The following is an 18,538-nucleotide window of genomic DNA, read 5'->3' as shown; positions in this document are numbered from 1 at the left end:
ATCCACAACGCAAACAACTAATTGCTCATTTAAAAAGCTTTTCTACTTCATTAGCTACCAGTTTACTTATTTTTAAGCACATAGTGTTTGTCTGCAACCTACTATAGAAACAGAGACTTGGGAAAATAATTTTATGAACAACTTGACATCATTTAGGAAGACTTTGAAATTTCTTTGGAAACTTTGAAAGACAGTACTATTAAGGTGTACTGGACATCTTCAACACAGAGTTATTAAAATTGGTAGCAATGAACGAGTTATGTCTTTCATACAAAGGCAAAAATCTCTTCTTGGTTAGATTCCAGACAAACTCCCCCAGGCCCCAGAAAGTAGTCAATTACAACTCTTGGTTTTGTGTTACAACCGCAGAGTGGTTAAATGGGGCTGAGATTTTCTTCCCCTCAACTGGTCTGATTTGGTAGTGACAAAATCCTGCTTGACAAACCTGATCTCCTTCTATGACAAAGTGACACGCTTAGTGGATGAGGGAAAGGCTATGGATGTGGTCTACCTTGACTTCAGTAAGGCTTTTGACACCGTTTCCCACAACATTCTCCTCACGAAACTGGCTGCTCGTGGCTTGGACTGGCGTACGCTTCATTGGGTTAAAAACTGGCTGGATAGCCAGGCCCAAAGAGTTGTGGTGAATGGAGCCAAATCTGGTTGGAGGCCGGTCACTAGTGGAGTCCCCCAGGGCTCAGTACTGGGGCCAGTCCTCTTCAATATCTTTATCGATGATCTGGATGAGGGGATTGAGTGCACCCTCAGTAAGTTTGCAGGCAACACCAAGTTAGGTGCGTGTGTCGATCTGCTCGAGGATAGGAAGGCCCTGCAGGAGGATCTGGATAGGCTGGACCGATGGGCTGAGGCCAACTGTATGAAGTTCAACAAGGCCAAGTGCCGGGTCCTACACCTAGGGTGCAACAACCCCAAGCAGCGCTACAGGCTGGGAGATGAGTGGTTGGAAAGCTGCCTGGCAGAGAAGGACCTGGGAGTACTGGTTGATAGGCAGCTGAATATGAGCCAGCAGTGCACTCAGGTGGCCAAGAAGGCCAACAGCATCCTGGCTTGTATAAGAAGCAGTGTGGCCAGCAGGTCTAGGGAGGTGATTGTCCCCCTGTACTCGGCTCTGGTGAGGCCGCACCTCGAGTACTGTGTTCTTCAGTTTTGGGCCCCTCGCTACAAGAAGGACATGGAGGTGCTCGAGAGAGTCCAGAGAAGGGCAACGAAGCTGGTGAGGGCTCTGGAGAACAAGTCTTACGAGGAGCGGCTGAGGGAGCTGGGATTGTTCAGCCTGGAGAAGAGGAGGCTCAGGGGCAACCTTATCGCTCTCCACAGGTACCTTAAAGGAGGCTGTAGCAAGGTGGGGGTTGGTCTATTCTCCCACATGCCTGGTGACAGGACAAGGGGGAATGGGCTAAAGTCGTGCCAGGGGAGGTTTAGGTTGAATATTAGGTTGGAAAGGGTTGTCAGGCACTGGAATAGACTGCCCAGGGCAGTGGTTGAGTCACCATCCCTGGAGGTCTTTAAGAGACATTTAGATGTTGAGCTTAGTGATATGGTTTAGTGGAGGACATGTTAGTATTAGGTGTGAGGTTGGACTGGGTGATCTTGCAGGACTCTTCCAACCTAGACAATTCTGTGACTCTGTGAAAATCTCTCATTTACCTCTACATCAAACAACAAAAAAACAACAAAAAAAAACAAAAGAATCAAGAACCTCCCACATGTAGTTAGTATTTTCTCCCTGGATTGTTTTGAGGTATCAACCAAAAATCCTGCTCTAACCGACCTGAGCAAGAAAAAAGGTTGATGACCATGCATCTTAATAGAAGGTTCTGAGATCCACGATAAGCCATAATGACAAACAGAAAGAACATGCCTACCCTATTAACATTTTGTAAATATACTCCAAATGACTGCAGAAATGAAGAACAGAGGAACAAGTTAAAAAATATAAACCTGTCTATATCTAGGATATGTCTTATGTGAGTAAGAGAAGGTCCCAACTTCCTCAAAGTAAAACAACAACAAGAAAGTAAAATCTTTTTCCTTCCTGTGTCACGGTGTACTTTAAAACCTTGTAAATAAGTGAAGGCTACAAATAAAAGAGGGTAACAAACAGAAACTCAAACCTATTAGATTGCATCACTGTTTGAAAAATGGTACCTGTTGGGAGAATACAGATCTTCAAAAACTCTTGCATCATTCCTTGAAACGGACATCATGATACCTTACCCAGAGTCAGCCCTGAAAAGCATGACTTATGTTCTTGAAGCTTATTTGTCATGAGGAAATGATTTTTGAATTATTGCTTTCTCAAATTTTGGTAGTCTTTGCAGTAGTAATAGTTCAAAAGTAAGTAGTAGTTTAATAATGCTGCAATGCTTTATGTTTGCAAAAAAAGTTGTGTAAAATGAGATCTAGTTTAAATGCCAAAAAAAGTTGTAAGCTTTAACTGAAAACACTAAAAATCAAATGACACCTTAGAGAAGACTATTTTAAATTTTGGTTTATTTTATTGCTTAAATATAGATTGCACAGTGTGTTCTTACATTTATTGAACTGGTTCATTACATACAGTACAGAATATATGACCATCAGAACAACAGACAAATTAGCCCTACTCTGATTTTGGACAACAGGCTCTTTCTATTTTTTGAAATTAACAAGGAATTCATTTACTTTAAAAGTGACCCACTACCAAAAGCCATAATTTTTCAAAATGACACCATGGGAAAGAACTCACAGCAAAAGCTGGCATACATTTGAACTGGATACCAATGTATAAAAACACTGTGACACTATGCAATGTGTTGCAGATAATACAGGGCCAGTATGCATATGGAGCTTCTAAGTTCTGCAACTTGTGTCAAGAACATAAAGAGGTAAGTGAAACAAAGCAACATTATTGTAAAACAGCACTCAACTCATTTGGTTTCATTCATCATCATCATATTAAAACAGCTTTCAAAACAATACATTTTACATTGACTCCCATCTTCCAGCTGTCTAAAATGGCCAGAGTGAACCAGTTATCAACTTACAGACTCCCTGAATTTCCAGAAAGGAAGAAATTAAATATCATGTGAACACAGTGTTACAAGCTCTTCAGTCCCTGCACAATACCTGCACAACACCTGCATTTCCCAAACAAAGCTAGATTGAACATTGAAAACATGGAAACCTATGATTTTCATAAATGATACTTCATAGAACAGAACAGAAAATGAAATGCTGGATTCAGTTATTTTCACATGCAGCATTCATGCAACAGAATTCAATTACTGAAACAATCCTGTATTTACAGCACAGTCTGCATACTGCAGGAGTGCAAACAGAAGTACATTCTTTATTTCTGATTTTTTAGAATTTTTTTTTGTACAAAAGTGCACAGTGTTATTCTTAAAAATGACAGTGGATAAGTGTTTTACATTGTAACTCTAGGTTAGATTTACTCTTTAAAAAATTACACTCTTCATATAGGCCAAAAAGCTATTACATTTTACTGTAAAAAAAAAGTGAAAACTAAAAGCTAGGGTGACAACGAGTCCTAATTATGTGTAGACTGTGGTCTGATCAGGCTGATACGCTGCAGCAGTAAAAATCACAACGGAATGCTGTAGATAAGGGGCTGTTTCGTCATCCACTAACAGCTGTGATTTCACTGTTAAACTGAAAAGAAGGTCTCAATTACCTTTTGAGTTTTGCGAATGCTTTCTGAAAGTATCAGCATGTTATCTCATAGGTTTAAGTAGCTGAAATTTCGCTGTTGTCACATTAGACTTTTAAGAGTAGTCTAGTGGAATGCTTACTGTACTACAGTTCAAAAACCTACATATTTGTTTTACAGTAGGTTTGCAAATGCCCCAAACAGTCAGCAAATTAGCTGGCCTACTTGACAAAAAAATAACCATTCAGCTCGTAGACTTATGCAATCAAAATTAATTTAGATCGGGACTTCTGAAGGTCATCTAATCAAGCCCCTGCTCAAAGCAGGGCTAACCAAAGTTAGATCACTTTGTTTGTGGCCTGATCTTTGTTTATATAAATGCTGGCTACTTCAAATGTCTGACATTTGAGACTGTTCATTCACGTTTGTGTTGCTTCAGATTCAGATAGACTAAGGGACTTCAAGCTTGTGATTCACAGCATCAGCTATTACTGCCTTTTTCTTTTTACCTGCAGAATTTAGTGAGTCAAAGACAGCCTTGACAATTATCATCAAAAGCTCACTGATTTACTGTATCAGTTTTATTTTATTTACATTTGAATAGTATACTCAGATACATAAACCTATGAAAGTCAGCACATTTTCCTTATATCTAGAAAGATCTGAGAAACGAAACAAAACCAGACAAACAGATGCATCTCTAAAAAAATGCTTTTGCTTGAAAACACATGTAACAAATTCCTGGTCTTTAAACAGTTTCATCCATTTTTCTTTCAATTTCTACAACATCATTAAAAAAGCTGTAATAAATGACAGAGAAATATCCCATAGAATATAATTGTAGTTTTTGTATTTATGATTTAAAATGCCCTCAGTTTATTTTTTGCTATACTAAATATATTTCTCATGTATTTATACTAAAACAGAGTAAAATACTACTGCATTTTCAAAAGTACAGTCTGTAAACTATACACTTTAAGACGTGAAAAATATTGCACAATTCAGTGTTTCAAGAGGAAATTTCTCCTCTCTTACGTAAAGCAGTAGCTCTCAGCAAGAAACACAGGACATATACTGGAGTGTATTTAGAGTATATATCTAAAAGGCATATTATGTTATGCATTAGAACTACCTAACAAGTGTCCATTCTTTCATTTACTGTACTTGAACACATGTAAGGTATTTTTTTTATCCATATATTCCAAAATAAACAAGTTAACTAACTGTAACAGCAGGAACAAAAGGGAGCTAGGCCAGCGCTCCACTGTTACATATATTAAGATGAAACAAGCCAAAAGCATTTAGATACATGACTGAGGAGGAGAGGAAAAAAAATAAAAAGGAAAAAAACTTTATAAGGTTCTTCAATTACATTGACTCGAATTAAAGGAATTTACAGAAATACAGATTCCTAGAATAACTGAAATATTCATATACATGGCAAAACATGTTATATATCTGACTTGTACATGTACTGAAACACGAAAATGAAGAAAGGTTAAATGAAAACCTCACTTAAAATATATTACAGAAAAAAATAACAGCAGAGATTCAAGAGTTTGGCTAAAGTAATCTGGTTTTGGCTCATATTCGTTATTATTTTAAATTTAGCTTAAATGAAAAACAATAAAATTTGAAAACTCATCTTGCTCTTTCTATTGTACTCTACTCTAAATAATTTCCAGCAGACTTCAGAAGACACTTAATACACACAAAGATCTGGAAACTTCATCTCATAGACTGGAACAGATTGGTAATGAGCATGTCCAGCAGTAACGGTCATTGTTCCCGAGGGGCTAGGTGGAGGACTGCACGAGAAGAACAATCAACATATACAATTATACAGATAGTTTTTTTTTTTCTAATAACTTTATACACTAATATTTAAGAAACAAAAATGATCTGTTTTTTTCCCCTCAGTATTTTATCCTGTTCCTGAAATTCTAATGACATTATCATGCCTCAGTTTTTAATGGTATTCTTTTCTAAATAAAGATATCAATGATGTTACAGAATTACAAAACTGAATTTTATTACTTACAAATATTATTTACACTGCACCGAAGATGTGCACAAACTCTCTACAATAATGCCGTGTAACACTTTGGTTGTTCAATTTCTAATTACTTTCTCAAACAAATGTAACTCTGGGAAGACAATAACGTCCCTTAATACCACTGATATAAATAAAAATAATGTAAGAATGCAAGTATAAAAATATTTCAAATTTGTTAAAATGCAATAATAATATCATAAAAGCTCTTCATATTGCTACAATCAGGGGGCAGTTATGTTCTCTTTGATAAACTCTTGAAAAATTTGAATTGATCAAATATACTTTGAAGAGGCATTTATACATGTAGGATTTATGCTATTGCATGGTTTCTGGATAATTTCCACTACCTAAAAGATTCAAAATAACAACAAGAAAGTCGAAGTGACTCTTTAAGACTACTGTTGTCAGATAAGTCAATTATCTTCTGCCTATTACATGTGTTTAAGAACACTGTGACATGACCACCTGAACGTAATCACAATTGTTTTATAACTCATTTTTCATTCACCATATTCTTCTTGCATAAAGCCTTACCGAACAGTGAGTTCCAGTATCTGTGCAAGTCTATCATGAAGCAAGTTTGCCTGGAGTAAAAAAAAAAAAAAAAAAATTAATAATTAACTACTGCATCTTGAACAAAGCTAAAATTAATGTGACAGGCCATACTCAGTGTGTTTCACATTGCTACATGGCAAATCTAGGCAGCATTTCCAATTTAGATTTAATTTCCCACTGATCCAAGGATTCTGAGCCCTGAAGAGGCACGTGAAATTGAGTGAGCCTGCCTTGGAACGCAAGGTATTATATAGCAGATTTTATTGTTGAAGATAGGAGTTACGTCATTATATACTTTGAATAATTAAATGTATAAATACTGCTCCGTTTATCCCAGGATGAAATAGACTGTGAATCTAGGTTTCAAAGACAGTAAGGATAACATTGAGATGAAGAGTGTATAATATTTCCAATCCTTTCCAAATGGTGTAGGAACAGCAAAAAGTATACTTTTATAACTGGAATAACTGGAATTTCCCAACATAGATAATTATTACTGCAGAGACGATAGCTGAAGACAAAGAACTGAATGCTATTCTTTAGCAACAACAGCAACAATGATACAATATCATAAATCATCTTTAGCCAGCACGTCTCTATAAATGCTTATGCTAGTATCTTCACTACTGTATAACATATTGTAGAAACTCACTTTGGTTTCACATTGTGCTGCAATTTCTTCAAATGGTGCTTTTTGGAACTTTTCAATCACAAGACGCCTTTTTTCTTTTTCTTGTTCTTCAAGTCCATTGTTATCTTAAAAAAAAAAGGAAAAAAATATAAATGTAATTTTGCCTATCAAGTACACGTGATTTAAAACTCTCAGTGTTTTGTCTTCATTTACATTGTGTTTTTAAAACAAAGTGCACTGCAGAAGCAAACAAGCACTGTATTTGAAGTGATGCAACCATACCCAAACAAGCTGTCAGCTGTCACTGCTTCTAAAGCAAAATGCTGATACAATTTCATGGAGCTGGTTTGAGGATGCCAGTTCTGCCCCTTACTCACAATGTGCTTTAATCACTAGGACAGTCAGCCCTACATCTCAGTCAGATGCATCATCTGGACTCCAGACTGCAATTCTCACTCACTGCATCCAGGTTCAGCTTCAAGAGAAAAGAAGGGAGTATCCTCCCTCCCAGCATCACACAGACATGACAGCAGGATTATTATTACTTTTTTTTTTCTAATCAGAATTTGGGAAAAGTGAGTTATACCTCCATAGGCTGAGTGAACAACAGCTGGAACTTCCCAGCATCTAACAAATTAAAGTACTTCAGCAATTAGCTCTGGAAAACAGTCAGACTGAATTACTGTTTAAAATGTCTGTGTCCAATCCCTGTTTTTGACAGAATTTTGGTGGACTGGACAACATTAATTAGTAATTACTTATAGCAGTATGAAATAAGGAAATTTTAATTCCGAGTTCTACTAGCTGGATCACTGTTCAGAAGAATCTTCCTCTAAACACAGCAAATACATTTGTATCAGTACACTAACTCAGAAACTGAGTGTTTTTCAAGTCTTACAATCTGTTTCCTGAATGCGCTGAAGACCTAAAAATCTGTTCTTAATAAGTAAAAAAATATTTAAGTTCATTTATAAATAATCACTCAACAGAATTTGAAAATCTCACATTATTTATAGCTTGGTCTGTAAGGGCAAATTTAATAGATGATAGGCACTTCCAGATGGTTTCATTCAGTCACATTAGCTTCAGAGAATGAACTCACAAAAATTATCAAAATCTCATTTCAGATATTCAGAAATAAATGGCTGAAATTTTAAATCAGTTTACTAGCTGATGAGAAACAAATGTAGTATTTTAATTATGTTATTCTGGCAACATGTTCTCTCTAGTAATTCCACAGTAATCTAGAAGTATGCTGTTAAACACAATTGTAATAAGTCTTACCAATCGCTTTCTTCAAAGCTTCAAAGGTGATTTCTTCAGTATTATCAAGCTAAAGACAAAGATACAAAATACCTTAAACCTCACTAGCACAAACTTCGAAAAACTGTGGAATGCAATAAATACAGAAGGGCAAAATAGCTAAAAAACATGCTTTACCTTACAAGTTTCTAGTAGTTTTATCAGTAGTTTCTATAAAAAACAGTCCATTAATTCTTAATTCTTAGCCATTGGAATGGTTGGCAGTTCTTTGCAAGCAACTATCTTTGTATATTGAAAACTGATATTGCCAGATCCACTTAAAGCCAATCAGCATATTTATTTATTACAAACCTGTTTCTAGATACCAACAACAGATCAAAATAATCATTCAGACTGAAGTTTTCTGTCCTAAAAATCATGATTATTTATTGAGGAAATTTTTTATAAAGTGAGATCAAAGAAAACTTTCCAACTTTCTGGTCAAGATGCTCTATAACAACTAATACTTTGGAAAAGGAATTTTGGTGGAACTCTCCTTTGCGTCAGGAATACACTGTTATGTTTCTTGTAGTGTAAACCTCAGTATTGATTCTTAAGACATCTGTTGAGAATAATAACAATTCCTTCCTGAGACTAGTTGAACTATCAGCAATGTGATACTAAAATATGAGTTGGTGGTTGAGAGTAGAGTAGAAAATTTTTATTGCATTAGACTAACTTTGTACCAGTATGGACTCCAAGAAATTTGGTGTTTATGTTGTAAGCATTGGAGCTAAAGGGCTCTTCATAACAAACTACGTCTGATGCACTGAGAAAATCTGTTAATTTACCAATATGAATACCCATTTGCTTCTGTAGATGTACTTCATTAGGGATTGCTTGTGGCTGCAAAATTACCAAAGATGCATGAACATTTCTCTGCAGAGCTCCATCTCATGGATCTTTGTGCTTCATTTCTTTACATGGTGTTTCTGTATCAAGAAGTCTTTTGTTACAGTGAAACCACCGTGACAATATTAGGGAAGAATGCTTGGACAGGAGAACAGGGTACAGCTGAATATAACAGTTTTCTCAGCTTAGCCTAAATTATTTTAACTCTTCAAAACTAACTATGTGTAAATATTCAGCACCCATATTTTTCCTTATAAACTCTAATTGGATTTAGGATGTTCTAATATAACTTAAGATGAATGATCTGTAAGATACCAAGATGTTGTATCACCTGGTTCAGAAGACTCTTTGAATTCTTTCCGTTTGTTAATTCATTGACTTGATCTACTGTAAATGAAAAAGCCTTAACAAATAGTAGCTTTGCTTTTATATCAAGCATTATTAGAGGAAGTGCAGCTGTAAATGATACTTTTCTAACAAATTTTATTGCAGTAGCATTGTATTCTCTACCTCTGAATACGTTAATAAACAGCAAAAAAAAACAGCAAAAAATTATTAAACAGCAAAAGTTAATAAACATTAATAAAATCTACTTTTAGTCAAATATTCATTGATAGTGCTAGAGACAGAGTACTCAGGTTTTGAAATAATCACCTTTTATATGATTTATATTTGGTAAATATTGTTTATTGCAGCCTTTCCGATTTCTTAACAGCTGTAATGTTTTCTGATATCAGCTAGCATTATATCTGGCTATAGGACTAGCTGCTTTCACAAATGCTTTCCACTTAGAAAAGGAGATACCTACAGAAGAGTCCATCTTCCTAAACGGGATTCGCTAACAGCCTTGTCACAATGAGAAACTTCAACTGTGCTGACAATTATGTTTGCGTTGTATATTATAATAGGTATTTTAAGGATAAACAGTCTTCACACAGTCCTCAGACAGTGCAGAAACAATACCCTATATCATCAATACTAAAGTTTAAATGAAAAAAAAAAGGTACTATATCCTCTGAATCATAAAGCTTTATTCTACTTTTCTTTATTGTTTATGTGTGGGGTAAGTTAAGGATATTACAGTTACTAATTTACACAGCAAGAGACTCAGATTTAACACCCTCATGGACTTTTTCCCTGCTCTTAAGCTATAACCAGCATACCATCTTATGTTGTAGGTGGCCAAAAATAGCAACTATAATGGAACAATAATTAGCAAAAAATTACAGAGCACCATTGCAGAAGGAAAGTTTTGCAAATGCTTGTGAATTAGATATCAAGGTGTAATCAGCAAATCAGAAAATACCATTTTCCCCTCAGCACAATAAAAAAAAATGGAAAGACACTGTTAAGCGATTAAAGGAAGAATTTTTCATTTCACGTCTTTCTGATGAATAAGATTCTTGTTTTTAGAAGACACAAACAGTAACTTATCATCCAAAAGACACTGTACTGCTTTCAACTGAGAATGCAAAGATTTTAATTCATCTAAAACTGCTATATCCTGTTCCATAAATGGCTATAGATCAATGTTTAAAATAACTTAATCACTTGAAACCTGAAATGAGACTCTCTCATTCATTTTTATATTCAAGAGAGAATTCTTCAATCATATAACACATGAAATTTAAAAGAGCATCATCCCTACTAGGAATATTGACTTTCTTCAGAAAGCAAAGAATTGTGATGATCTTGCTTATTTTGAATTTTGTTTGTTTCTCCTGAACTTTTATCTAGTTTATCTGTATCCTTGTTAATGCAGAAGTGAACACAGAATATCACCTGAGGTATCAGCAGCACAAAGGAATAATAAAGATGTAAAACACAATCACTTCTGTCAGTTAATTCTAAAACAAGGCTTGCTCCTTTGCAATGGCAATAACATAATACTGCATTTTTTTAAAACTAATATTCAGCTTGACTCTGTCCACAGATGCTGTTTCAAGTCCCTATCTGACTTTTTTCTCTTTATGATACCAATGGTAGGATGCATCTGCAGACTCAAACACCTCAATTACAACAGCAAATGTTCTTTGTAGCCAGAAGAAATCTGATTCATTAAAAAAAAAAACAACAAACAGCAGAGCTTTGAGAAAGATTCACTGGAAAGAAATGGAAATTTATTTTAATAAATACTTCAAATGAGGTGTCAAAAGATGTGGGATGATTTTAATTATAACATAGTTTTCATGGGAGGTAATTAGCATCAGCTCTTGTACCCTATACATGAACCTTTTGTTTCTACTCCTTTCCTCCCTGTGACTTTACAGTATTGTGTGTGTGATTCTGTAACACTGTGGTGTAAGTAGCCTGCCTAGTCTTCACCTGCCCGTCTCAAAGACATTCTTAAATCTGTCAGCCCCACGTTGAAGATGCCCACCCTCAGGGATACTTCAAATGATGTACGGATGCACATTCAGGAATTTTATTTAATCCCTCAAAATGCAAAGAAAATATTTTACTTAGAATATTCACTAATAAAATATTAGTAGTTTGGCATATTTATGTATTGCTACCCCATAGTCTGCAGCACTATTTGTAAAAATTATAATGAAAAAATTGTTCACATTTTCATACAGCAAGATCAGTATCAGTGTGTTTGACAACACACTTCTACAGGTACAGGAATTAGAAAAAAAACATATCAAGAAAACACTTAAGATTGCTAGAATGATTAAATACTAGAATTTCTGGGAAAACTTCATTTGCAGGTTGTTCCTCTCATCCCTACCTCCCCACCAATGCTGAAAATGCTGCCTTAAAATATCCTGTGATTTTCATACCTTGTCCTCCGTGTTGTTGCCAGGTAGAATATCCACCTGAATAGATACCGTGTCCACAATGCTCTTTCTCCTGGAAAGTCTGTCTTCATCTATGAAAACAATAAAACAAAACCAACAACATAGCTCACTTTACGATTCATTTTTCAGCTGTTACACACACTTCTACACATCAGATAGTTTTGTTCCTATATGTCTATTTAACCCTAGATCACCTGTTTTATCACTTGGATTGTTGTGAAAAATAATGCATTAACTTTCTGACTAAATAATTAAACAGGAAAGAAAAATAACCTCTTTATTGTACCTTCCCCCACCCATCCCCAAACCTGCCAACTTTCCCTTGAAAGACAACTTAAAAAAAAAAAAAAGAGGTGAGATCTTATTCAAATAAATAAGTAGCATAGCACGTGATGATATACTGCTGCAGAGTAATTTACAGAAGCCTAAACATTTTTTTTCTTGGCTGTGAAATTGAAATGTTAAGGTCTCAATCTGAAGGTATTTTGAAACAGAAAAGGGCTTCTTGGAAGATGACTCACAGACAAGAGAAAATAAAGATTTCTGAATGGAAATGAACTACAACCCTTCCTTACTCTTGTTGCTACAAATAACACACTCAGCAAGTCTAAAATCTACTTGGTGAAAAAAAAAATCTTTGCTTCTTATTTTCGACAAACATTAGCAAGTCCAACTATGCTGATACTAAAAGGAACATAATTTTATTAATGCAGAAGCAGATTATGATCGAATGATCCATCACTAGATGGATTTTCTTTTTGTGATTGCATTCCTGAAGCAAAACACCAATAATCGTTTCTCATTTTGACGTTTAATATAGGAACATAAGATAAGAAACACCAAAAATACATTTAAAGACACGTCACGAGGAACCTCTAACAAATGGAGACAAGAATAGCTTAACTTTCATGCATCTCATTTACAAAACCATGAATTGCTGTCACGTTTTAGATTTTAGCTGAGATAAAGACATTGGGAAGTGGCGATTACTATTTCAGACAGATGACTTCTACGGTACTGGGTTAGAAGCACCTACAGGCACTTGATGGTAAAATAAGGAGAAAGGCAGTAAAATTCCCCCATGGAATGGTAATTTATGTTCGTTCCTTCACATTCTTTGCTTAAACCACTTCTAGCAAAGGGCTTTTGCAGTGCAAATATCATGAAAAGTGTTCATTCATGGCTGAACGTACTTGGCTTTTATAAGTCAAGAAATAACTTTCAGAACAGTCATATAAATGAAATACCATTTTCAGATCAAGAGGCAGTGGAAGAACAAGCGTAGTGGAAAACACGTGAAGCTTAGCAATCTCTGCCAAGTTCTCCGAGCATTTGAAGTGGCATTTTGAAGGATTTACTTATTTTTATTCCCTGCTGGCTCACTGGTACACAACCCAACACACGCAGAGAGGAGAGCACCGTAACCAGCCAAGGGTAAACACAAGACAAATGTACGTCTTTGCTGCCATCTTGCTGCTCTCTCTATAATTGACACAAAAAACAGCACAAGGCACATTTTTCGGACTATTTCGGACTATTTGTCATTTTTATAATGGACATCTTACTATTCTTGCCTAATAAGAGCCATTCTTCTCTAATACCAACTGATTAAGTGGGTAAAAAGTTGTGACATCTCCAACGCTTTCTGTTTATATGATACAAAGCTAATTTCCACACACAAAAGATCCCAGAGGCACAAAGGCAGCGGGGGAGCCCCCCAATACCGCAGTCAGAGTCACGAGCCCCTTTTTGCCAGGGTTGTCCCAAGGGACCCTCATCCTTTTCACCAAGTTAAGACAGAACATTTGTTCACAGACTGTTCTCTAAAATGACAGCATTGTGCTAAGAATGAAACTAGCCTTTCCAGTCAAGTGTTGAGTCCCGTTCCACCTCCCTAGCCCCAACCCTCTCCCTGAAAATGCACTTCCATGGGCTGTGTTAACTTTTGTCCTCCAATGCAAAATTTCTGGAAAAACTGCATACGAGTAGAACTTTCCAGGTTTCATTTTTTTACTTGTTATTACTCAACAGAAGCAAAGTTTATTCCTCTATGGACCTAGATTTCCAAAAATCACTATTTTACTAATTGTTTCACCATCTTGACTACTTTCTCTCTGGCCTTTTTGCTTTCTCATTTTTTATGATACGAAAGTTATCTCCTGAAGATTCTGAGCTACACACGATGTTGATTCATCCTGTTTCTAACATCAGACTGGGGCCTCCACATCTTACCCAAAACACCTTCCTTGAGCTCAGTGTGGAGGAAACACTACCTGAAGCACGGGATGGTAGGTATGCAGCGTGGAGTACAGCAAACATTTTTGCTAAGAGGAAATAAAGTAACCTTGTCTTCTGTATTTTTCATCTCTTTCACAAGTGACTAGAAGTTTAACATACATACTTACCAAGGTAACTCAAAGTGAAATAAAGATTTCCAAATCAATGCGCTAGGTGCTGTATCTTCACAATTCAATTTACAGTAAGCGCTTAGAACATACTTCTATTCAATCGCTAAACCTAAGTAAAAAGAATCTAGAACTTATGTAGTTCAATCAATATTACTTGGATGGTAGCAGATAAAAAAAACCTTTCCTCATAACACAATATTATGCAGCCAGACATTTCTTCGTGATTTCTTGTTTTGAAGAGTGTGGCATTGAAAGTTTAGTGCCAGATCTTGAACTGTGCTGCCAGCTGCATCCATGCAGATGCCCAGAAGTACTTGTTCAGGAACTTTCTTTTCCTCAGGGACAGAAAAAAATCAATTTTGCACCCTGCCTGCACTGGTAATAGTGTGTGTGTGCAAGGAATAAAAACAAACTGTGCACCTACAGACAGAATTTATTCTTGGTTTACAGAACAGAATCTACCCTATGCTGAATTCACCATGCTACTGGGAAAAGCTAAAGAGAAGATTAAAGCATGAAAATGTGTGGTAAATCTTTATTTAACTTAACATAGCTCAAGCAGAAATTAAATTGAGTTAAAGGAATGAATTAGAAGTTGAAATAAACAGAATTGAATGAAAGCAAAAGTGGTGTGCTGTATTTACTCGTCTTCATATTTCATTAATAAAACCCTCAGTTTTGTAGTTTACCACAGACTTAGAGTAAGATGAATCATCATTCTGTGAGCTGTTGACAGTTTCTTCCAACTTTCAAGCAAGATCTTGTAATTTCACTCAAAGAGGTAATTAGTACCATCACAAAAAATGACACCTACCGCCCTACCACCTTCAGGGAATGAAAATAGGAAGCTACCATAATTTTGAGTTCTAAATTGAGAATAAGCACAAAAGCAGACCTTGCAGCTGCAAACACTGCTACAGGTATATGAGAAAGGAGATAAACAAAAAAAAGCAGAATGACACACTAAGTACAAGACAATTTCTGGCCTATTTGTCTAAAAGCCTTCTAAAAGCACTTCTTTTTTGGACTGGGAACATCCTATCCACGCACACCACAGCTAGCAGGAGAGCGGGATGTCCTACAACTCATTTTTACCTTTTGACTTGTGTCTGCATTTATGTTTTTTTTTACCTAATGGAAATAGAGCTAAATTAAAACATTTACATATATATATGTGCACACTTAAATATCAGCTTCCCCACTGTACCCCTACAACACCTCCCCACACCCTCCAATAAAGAAGAGAACAAGAACAAAAAGTGTGTCTTTCAAACTGATAGGAAGCACCACAAATTAGCAGGCAAACAGGGGGAGGATGATGATTCTCTACATATGTCATTGTTAAATATTAATATTTAAATATACTAGAAATATTTAAGATTTTTACTAGCTTTTTTAGTTCAACCATAACTTTCATGGGAATATATCAAAAATTGACTTATCTTTTACTAAAATCATTGACATACTTTGAAATAATGTATTGTAGCATTATAATATAATGGTAGAAATGAAACATTTCATTTAAATCAAATTGAAAAGTTTCAGAACTCCAAAATATTCACTTTGGCCTTGATTTAGTTCAATGAAAACCTTGGAAGTGCAATATTCCACAGGATCAAAGCTTAATGATTCTAATCAGGTATAATAATAGACATGAAATCAGTATTGGTTACAGTTCTCTGCAAAACATTGTGACAAGCAAACAAAACAAATCCATCTGATTCACACACACTAACATTTATCATTAAATACAAGCATTTCTCATCACCCAAGCAGCAGTTAAGCAGGTATTACTTTCCACCTGAACTCACTTTACCCTTCTTGATGTCAGAACGTACGTAAATTCCTGCGTAGAAATGCATTTTAAGAATGTATCCAAGTAAATCCTTGCAAGGTCAATTAGCTACAAATGCATCTTATTATCTAGAAGAGGCTTGAAGTAATTTCCAACTTAATTTTTCAACCAGGCTATCTTTCTCATTCCATTCTCACTCACTCAAAAAACAGCAAAAAAACCGGAAAACGTAACATTTCATTAGTTGGTAACTACCTCTTCTGCCAATACTAAAATACGATGTTAACTGTTTTTTTTGGATTCCAGAAGAAATAATCTAAATAGTACAGTGACCTTTCCCTTTTTTAGGAGATACCCAGCAAGGAGAGAAAACAGACATTTCCGCTGTGTCTCTAAATGTATCACTAGTTTGCTTGCTAATACTTGGGGCAAAACCACATCGGTTGTTCTCATTCCCTCCCCATCTATCCCAAAAGATTCAAACATGTCATCGTCTTTGAATGTAGCTGAACCATTCTGCAAGCATGATCTAATATTCACCGTCCATATATACTATGTTTCTTTCTATGTTTAATCTACAGAATATAGGAATCATTTTCTTGCTAGGTACTTTTATTTTGCAAAAAAAAAAAAAAATGCTTCAGACTGGAATAGCCCCATTATAGTTAAACACAGCCACAAAACACACATGGTTAGTAAAGCAAATTCTTCAAGCAATTTTTCCATATGTTCCTCAACAGGATTTTGAAAAAAATTATTAAAAACAGAAAACCAAGAATGTCAAATATTATGTAGTTGCTTATGCACTATTCTCACATCCTGGGTAGGAAGCACAAACTAGCACTAATCTTCCTCAGGCACACTTTTCATTGTGTTACCTGACACTAAGTTAGCAATGGAGACAATCATTGCATTCTTGATTAAAATAACATCTGCTCATTGAGAACTTGACTAAGGTCAAGAGCTCAAGTCAGCGGAAGGCCAGATGGCAAAAGGATGGCTTCTGTTCCATTCAGTGACTGCATAAAAAGGATCAAGAATGCTGACTCATATAGTCCTTCCTCACCTGCTATCTCAAGTTAATACAGAAATAATCACCAGCATTATTATAGGTATTGTTTTGAAAGCAAAACAATTTAAGAGTTGAAGTGGGCTCAAGTACTTTGTGCTTCACCTCCTGAATTTAATGAAAAAATGTTAAAAGGACACAAAGTTGAAATATCTTTGCACTAACAGAGCAGCTCATGAGAAAAAAAATCTCAGGAAAACAAAATTATACTATGATCAAACTTTGCTGCCAAGCAGTCACACTACATTTATTTGATGTGCTGACAGACAACACATTAAGAAAGCATTCCTAGTAACTGGTACTTAGCTGTTTTGCCACTTATCACCACTTACCTGTTACCTGGGGTACATAAGGAACTGACAATCTTTCCACACTGTATCCACTGCCGCCTAATGATTCTGCAATCTTGTTTGTCAGGAAAAATAAATTTTTTTCATGCTTCTCTAACGATATTGGAAGACTGTTAAAATATATATTTGAAGTTATTAACTACCAATAGAGATTTGTTCATTAAGTAAAATATTTTTCCATTGTCTGCAAGCAACCAAAAAGGGTCAACAGTGATGATTTGACAGAAATAAAATGTGCTCAGTTATTTACGAATGAATATATACCCTGTAACGCGTGAAATGAATCTCTCTGCAATATTTTAAATTACGTTAACAATTCTTGGTTACATGAAACAAGTTCCTGTACTGTGCTACATTTTGAGAGAATATGGTCTCTGTTAAATAGAGAGAACTGCAGAGTAATATTATTTGCCATTTGCCAGCAATGTGCCCTTGCCCTAAAAAAAGCTAATGGTATCTTGGGCTGCATTAGGAGGAATTCTGACAGCAGGTCAAGGGTGGTGGATCTTTCCCCTCTATTGAGCACAGGTAAAGTCACATCTGGAGTGTCCAGTGCTGTACTCCCAAGTACAAAACAGACTGGAGAGCCTCCAAAGAAGATTATTAAAGAACTAGAGCACCCCTCCTATGAGAAATGACTGAGACAGCTGGGACTCTTCAGCCTACAGAAGGTGCAGGGAGGATCTTAATACATATAAATACCTGAAGGGAGAGAGAGAACCTGAAGAGCAAAGAGAACCAGGCTGTTTTCAGTGGTGCCTCTTGTCCTGGCACTGGGCACAAACTGAACACAGGAGGTTCCATCTGAACCTAAGGGAACACTTCTTTACTGTGACTGTGACTTGATGCAGGCTGCCCAGAAAGGTTGTATTATCTCCATCCTTAGAGGTGCTCAAAAGCCACCTAGATATAGTCCTGGGCAGTCTGCTCTAGGTGGCCCTGCTTGAGCAGGGTTTGGACTAGGTGACCTGCAAAGGTCCCTTCCAACCTCAAACATTCTGCAATTCTGTGGAAATTCATTTTGCTAAGTTAATACTTATACCTGC

General features: G+C 36.0%; 1 protein-coding gene across 12 annotated transcripts in view; it reads right to left on the bottom strand.

Moving 5' to 3' along the window:
• Nucleotides 1–2,506: 2,506 nt before the first annotated feature.
• EFR3A (EFR3 homolog A) overlaps nt 2,507–18,538 on the bottom strand; it is an 80,939-nt gene continuing 64,907 nt past the window's right edge. For 8 of the 12 annotated variants that reach the window (XM_040547228.1, XM_040547231.1, XM_040547230.1 and 5 more), the window contains 6 exons: nt 17,475–17,602; nt 11,853–11,941; nt 8,200–8,248; nt 6,937–7,040; nt 6,264–6,313; nt 2,507–5,481 (listed from right to left, as the gene is read on the bottom strand). In XM_040547228.1, coding sequence (XP_040403162.1) covers nt 5,376–5,481; nt 6,264–6,313; nt 6,937–7,040; nt 8,200–8,248; nt 11,853–11,941; nt 17,475–17,602 — 526 coding nt within the window. In that variant the 3' untranslated portion in view covers nt 2,507–5,375. The remainder of the gene's footprint in view (nt 5,482–6,263; nt 6,314–6,936; nt 7,041–8,199; nt 8,249–11,852; nt 11,942–17,474; nt 17,603–18,538) is intronic. The other 4 variants (XM_040547234.1, XM_040547235.1, XM_040547227.1 and 1 more) reach the window with 1 other exon arrangement.

Source organism: Cygnus olor, chromosome 2 (assembly GCF_009769625.2).
Source record: "Cygnus olor isolate bCygOlo1 chromosome 2, bCygOlo1.pri.v2, whole genome shotgun sequence".
NCBI classification, from domain to species: Eukaryota; Metazoa; Chordata; class Aves; order Anseriformes; family Anatidae; genus Cygnus; species Cygnus olor.
The sequence above is the reverse complement of the archived record's forward strand: the minus strand, read 5'-3'. Positions and strand labels throughout refer to the sequence as shown.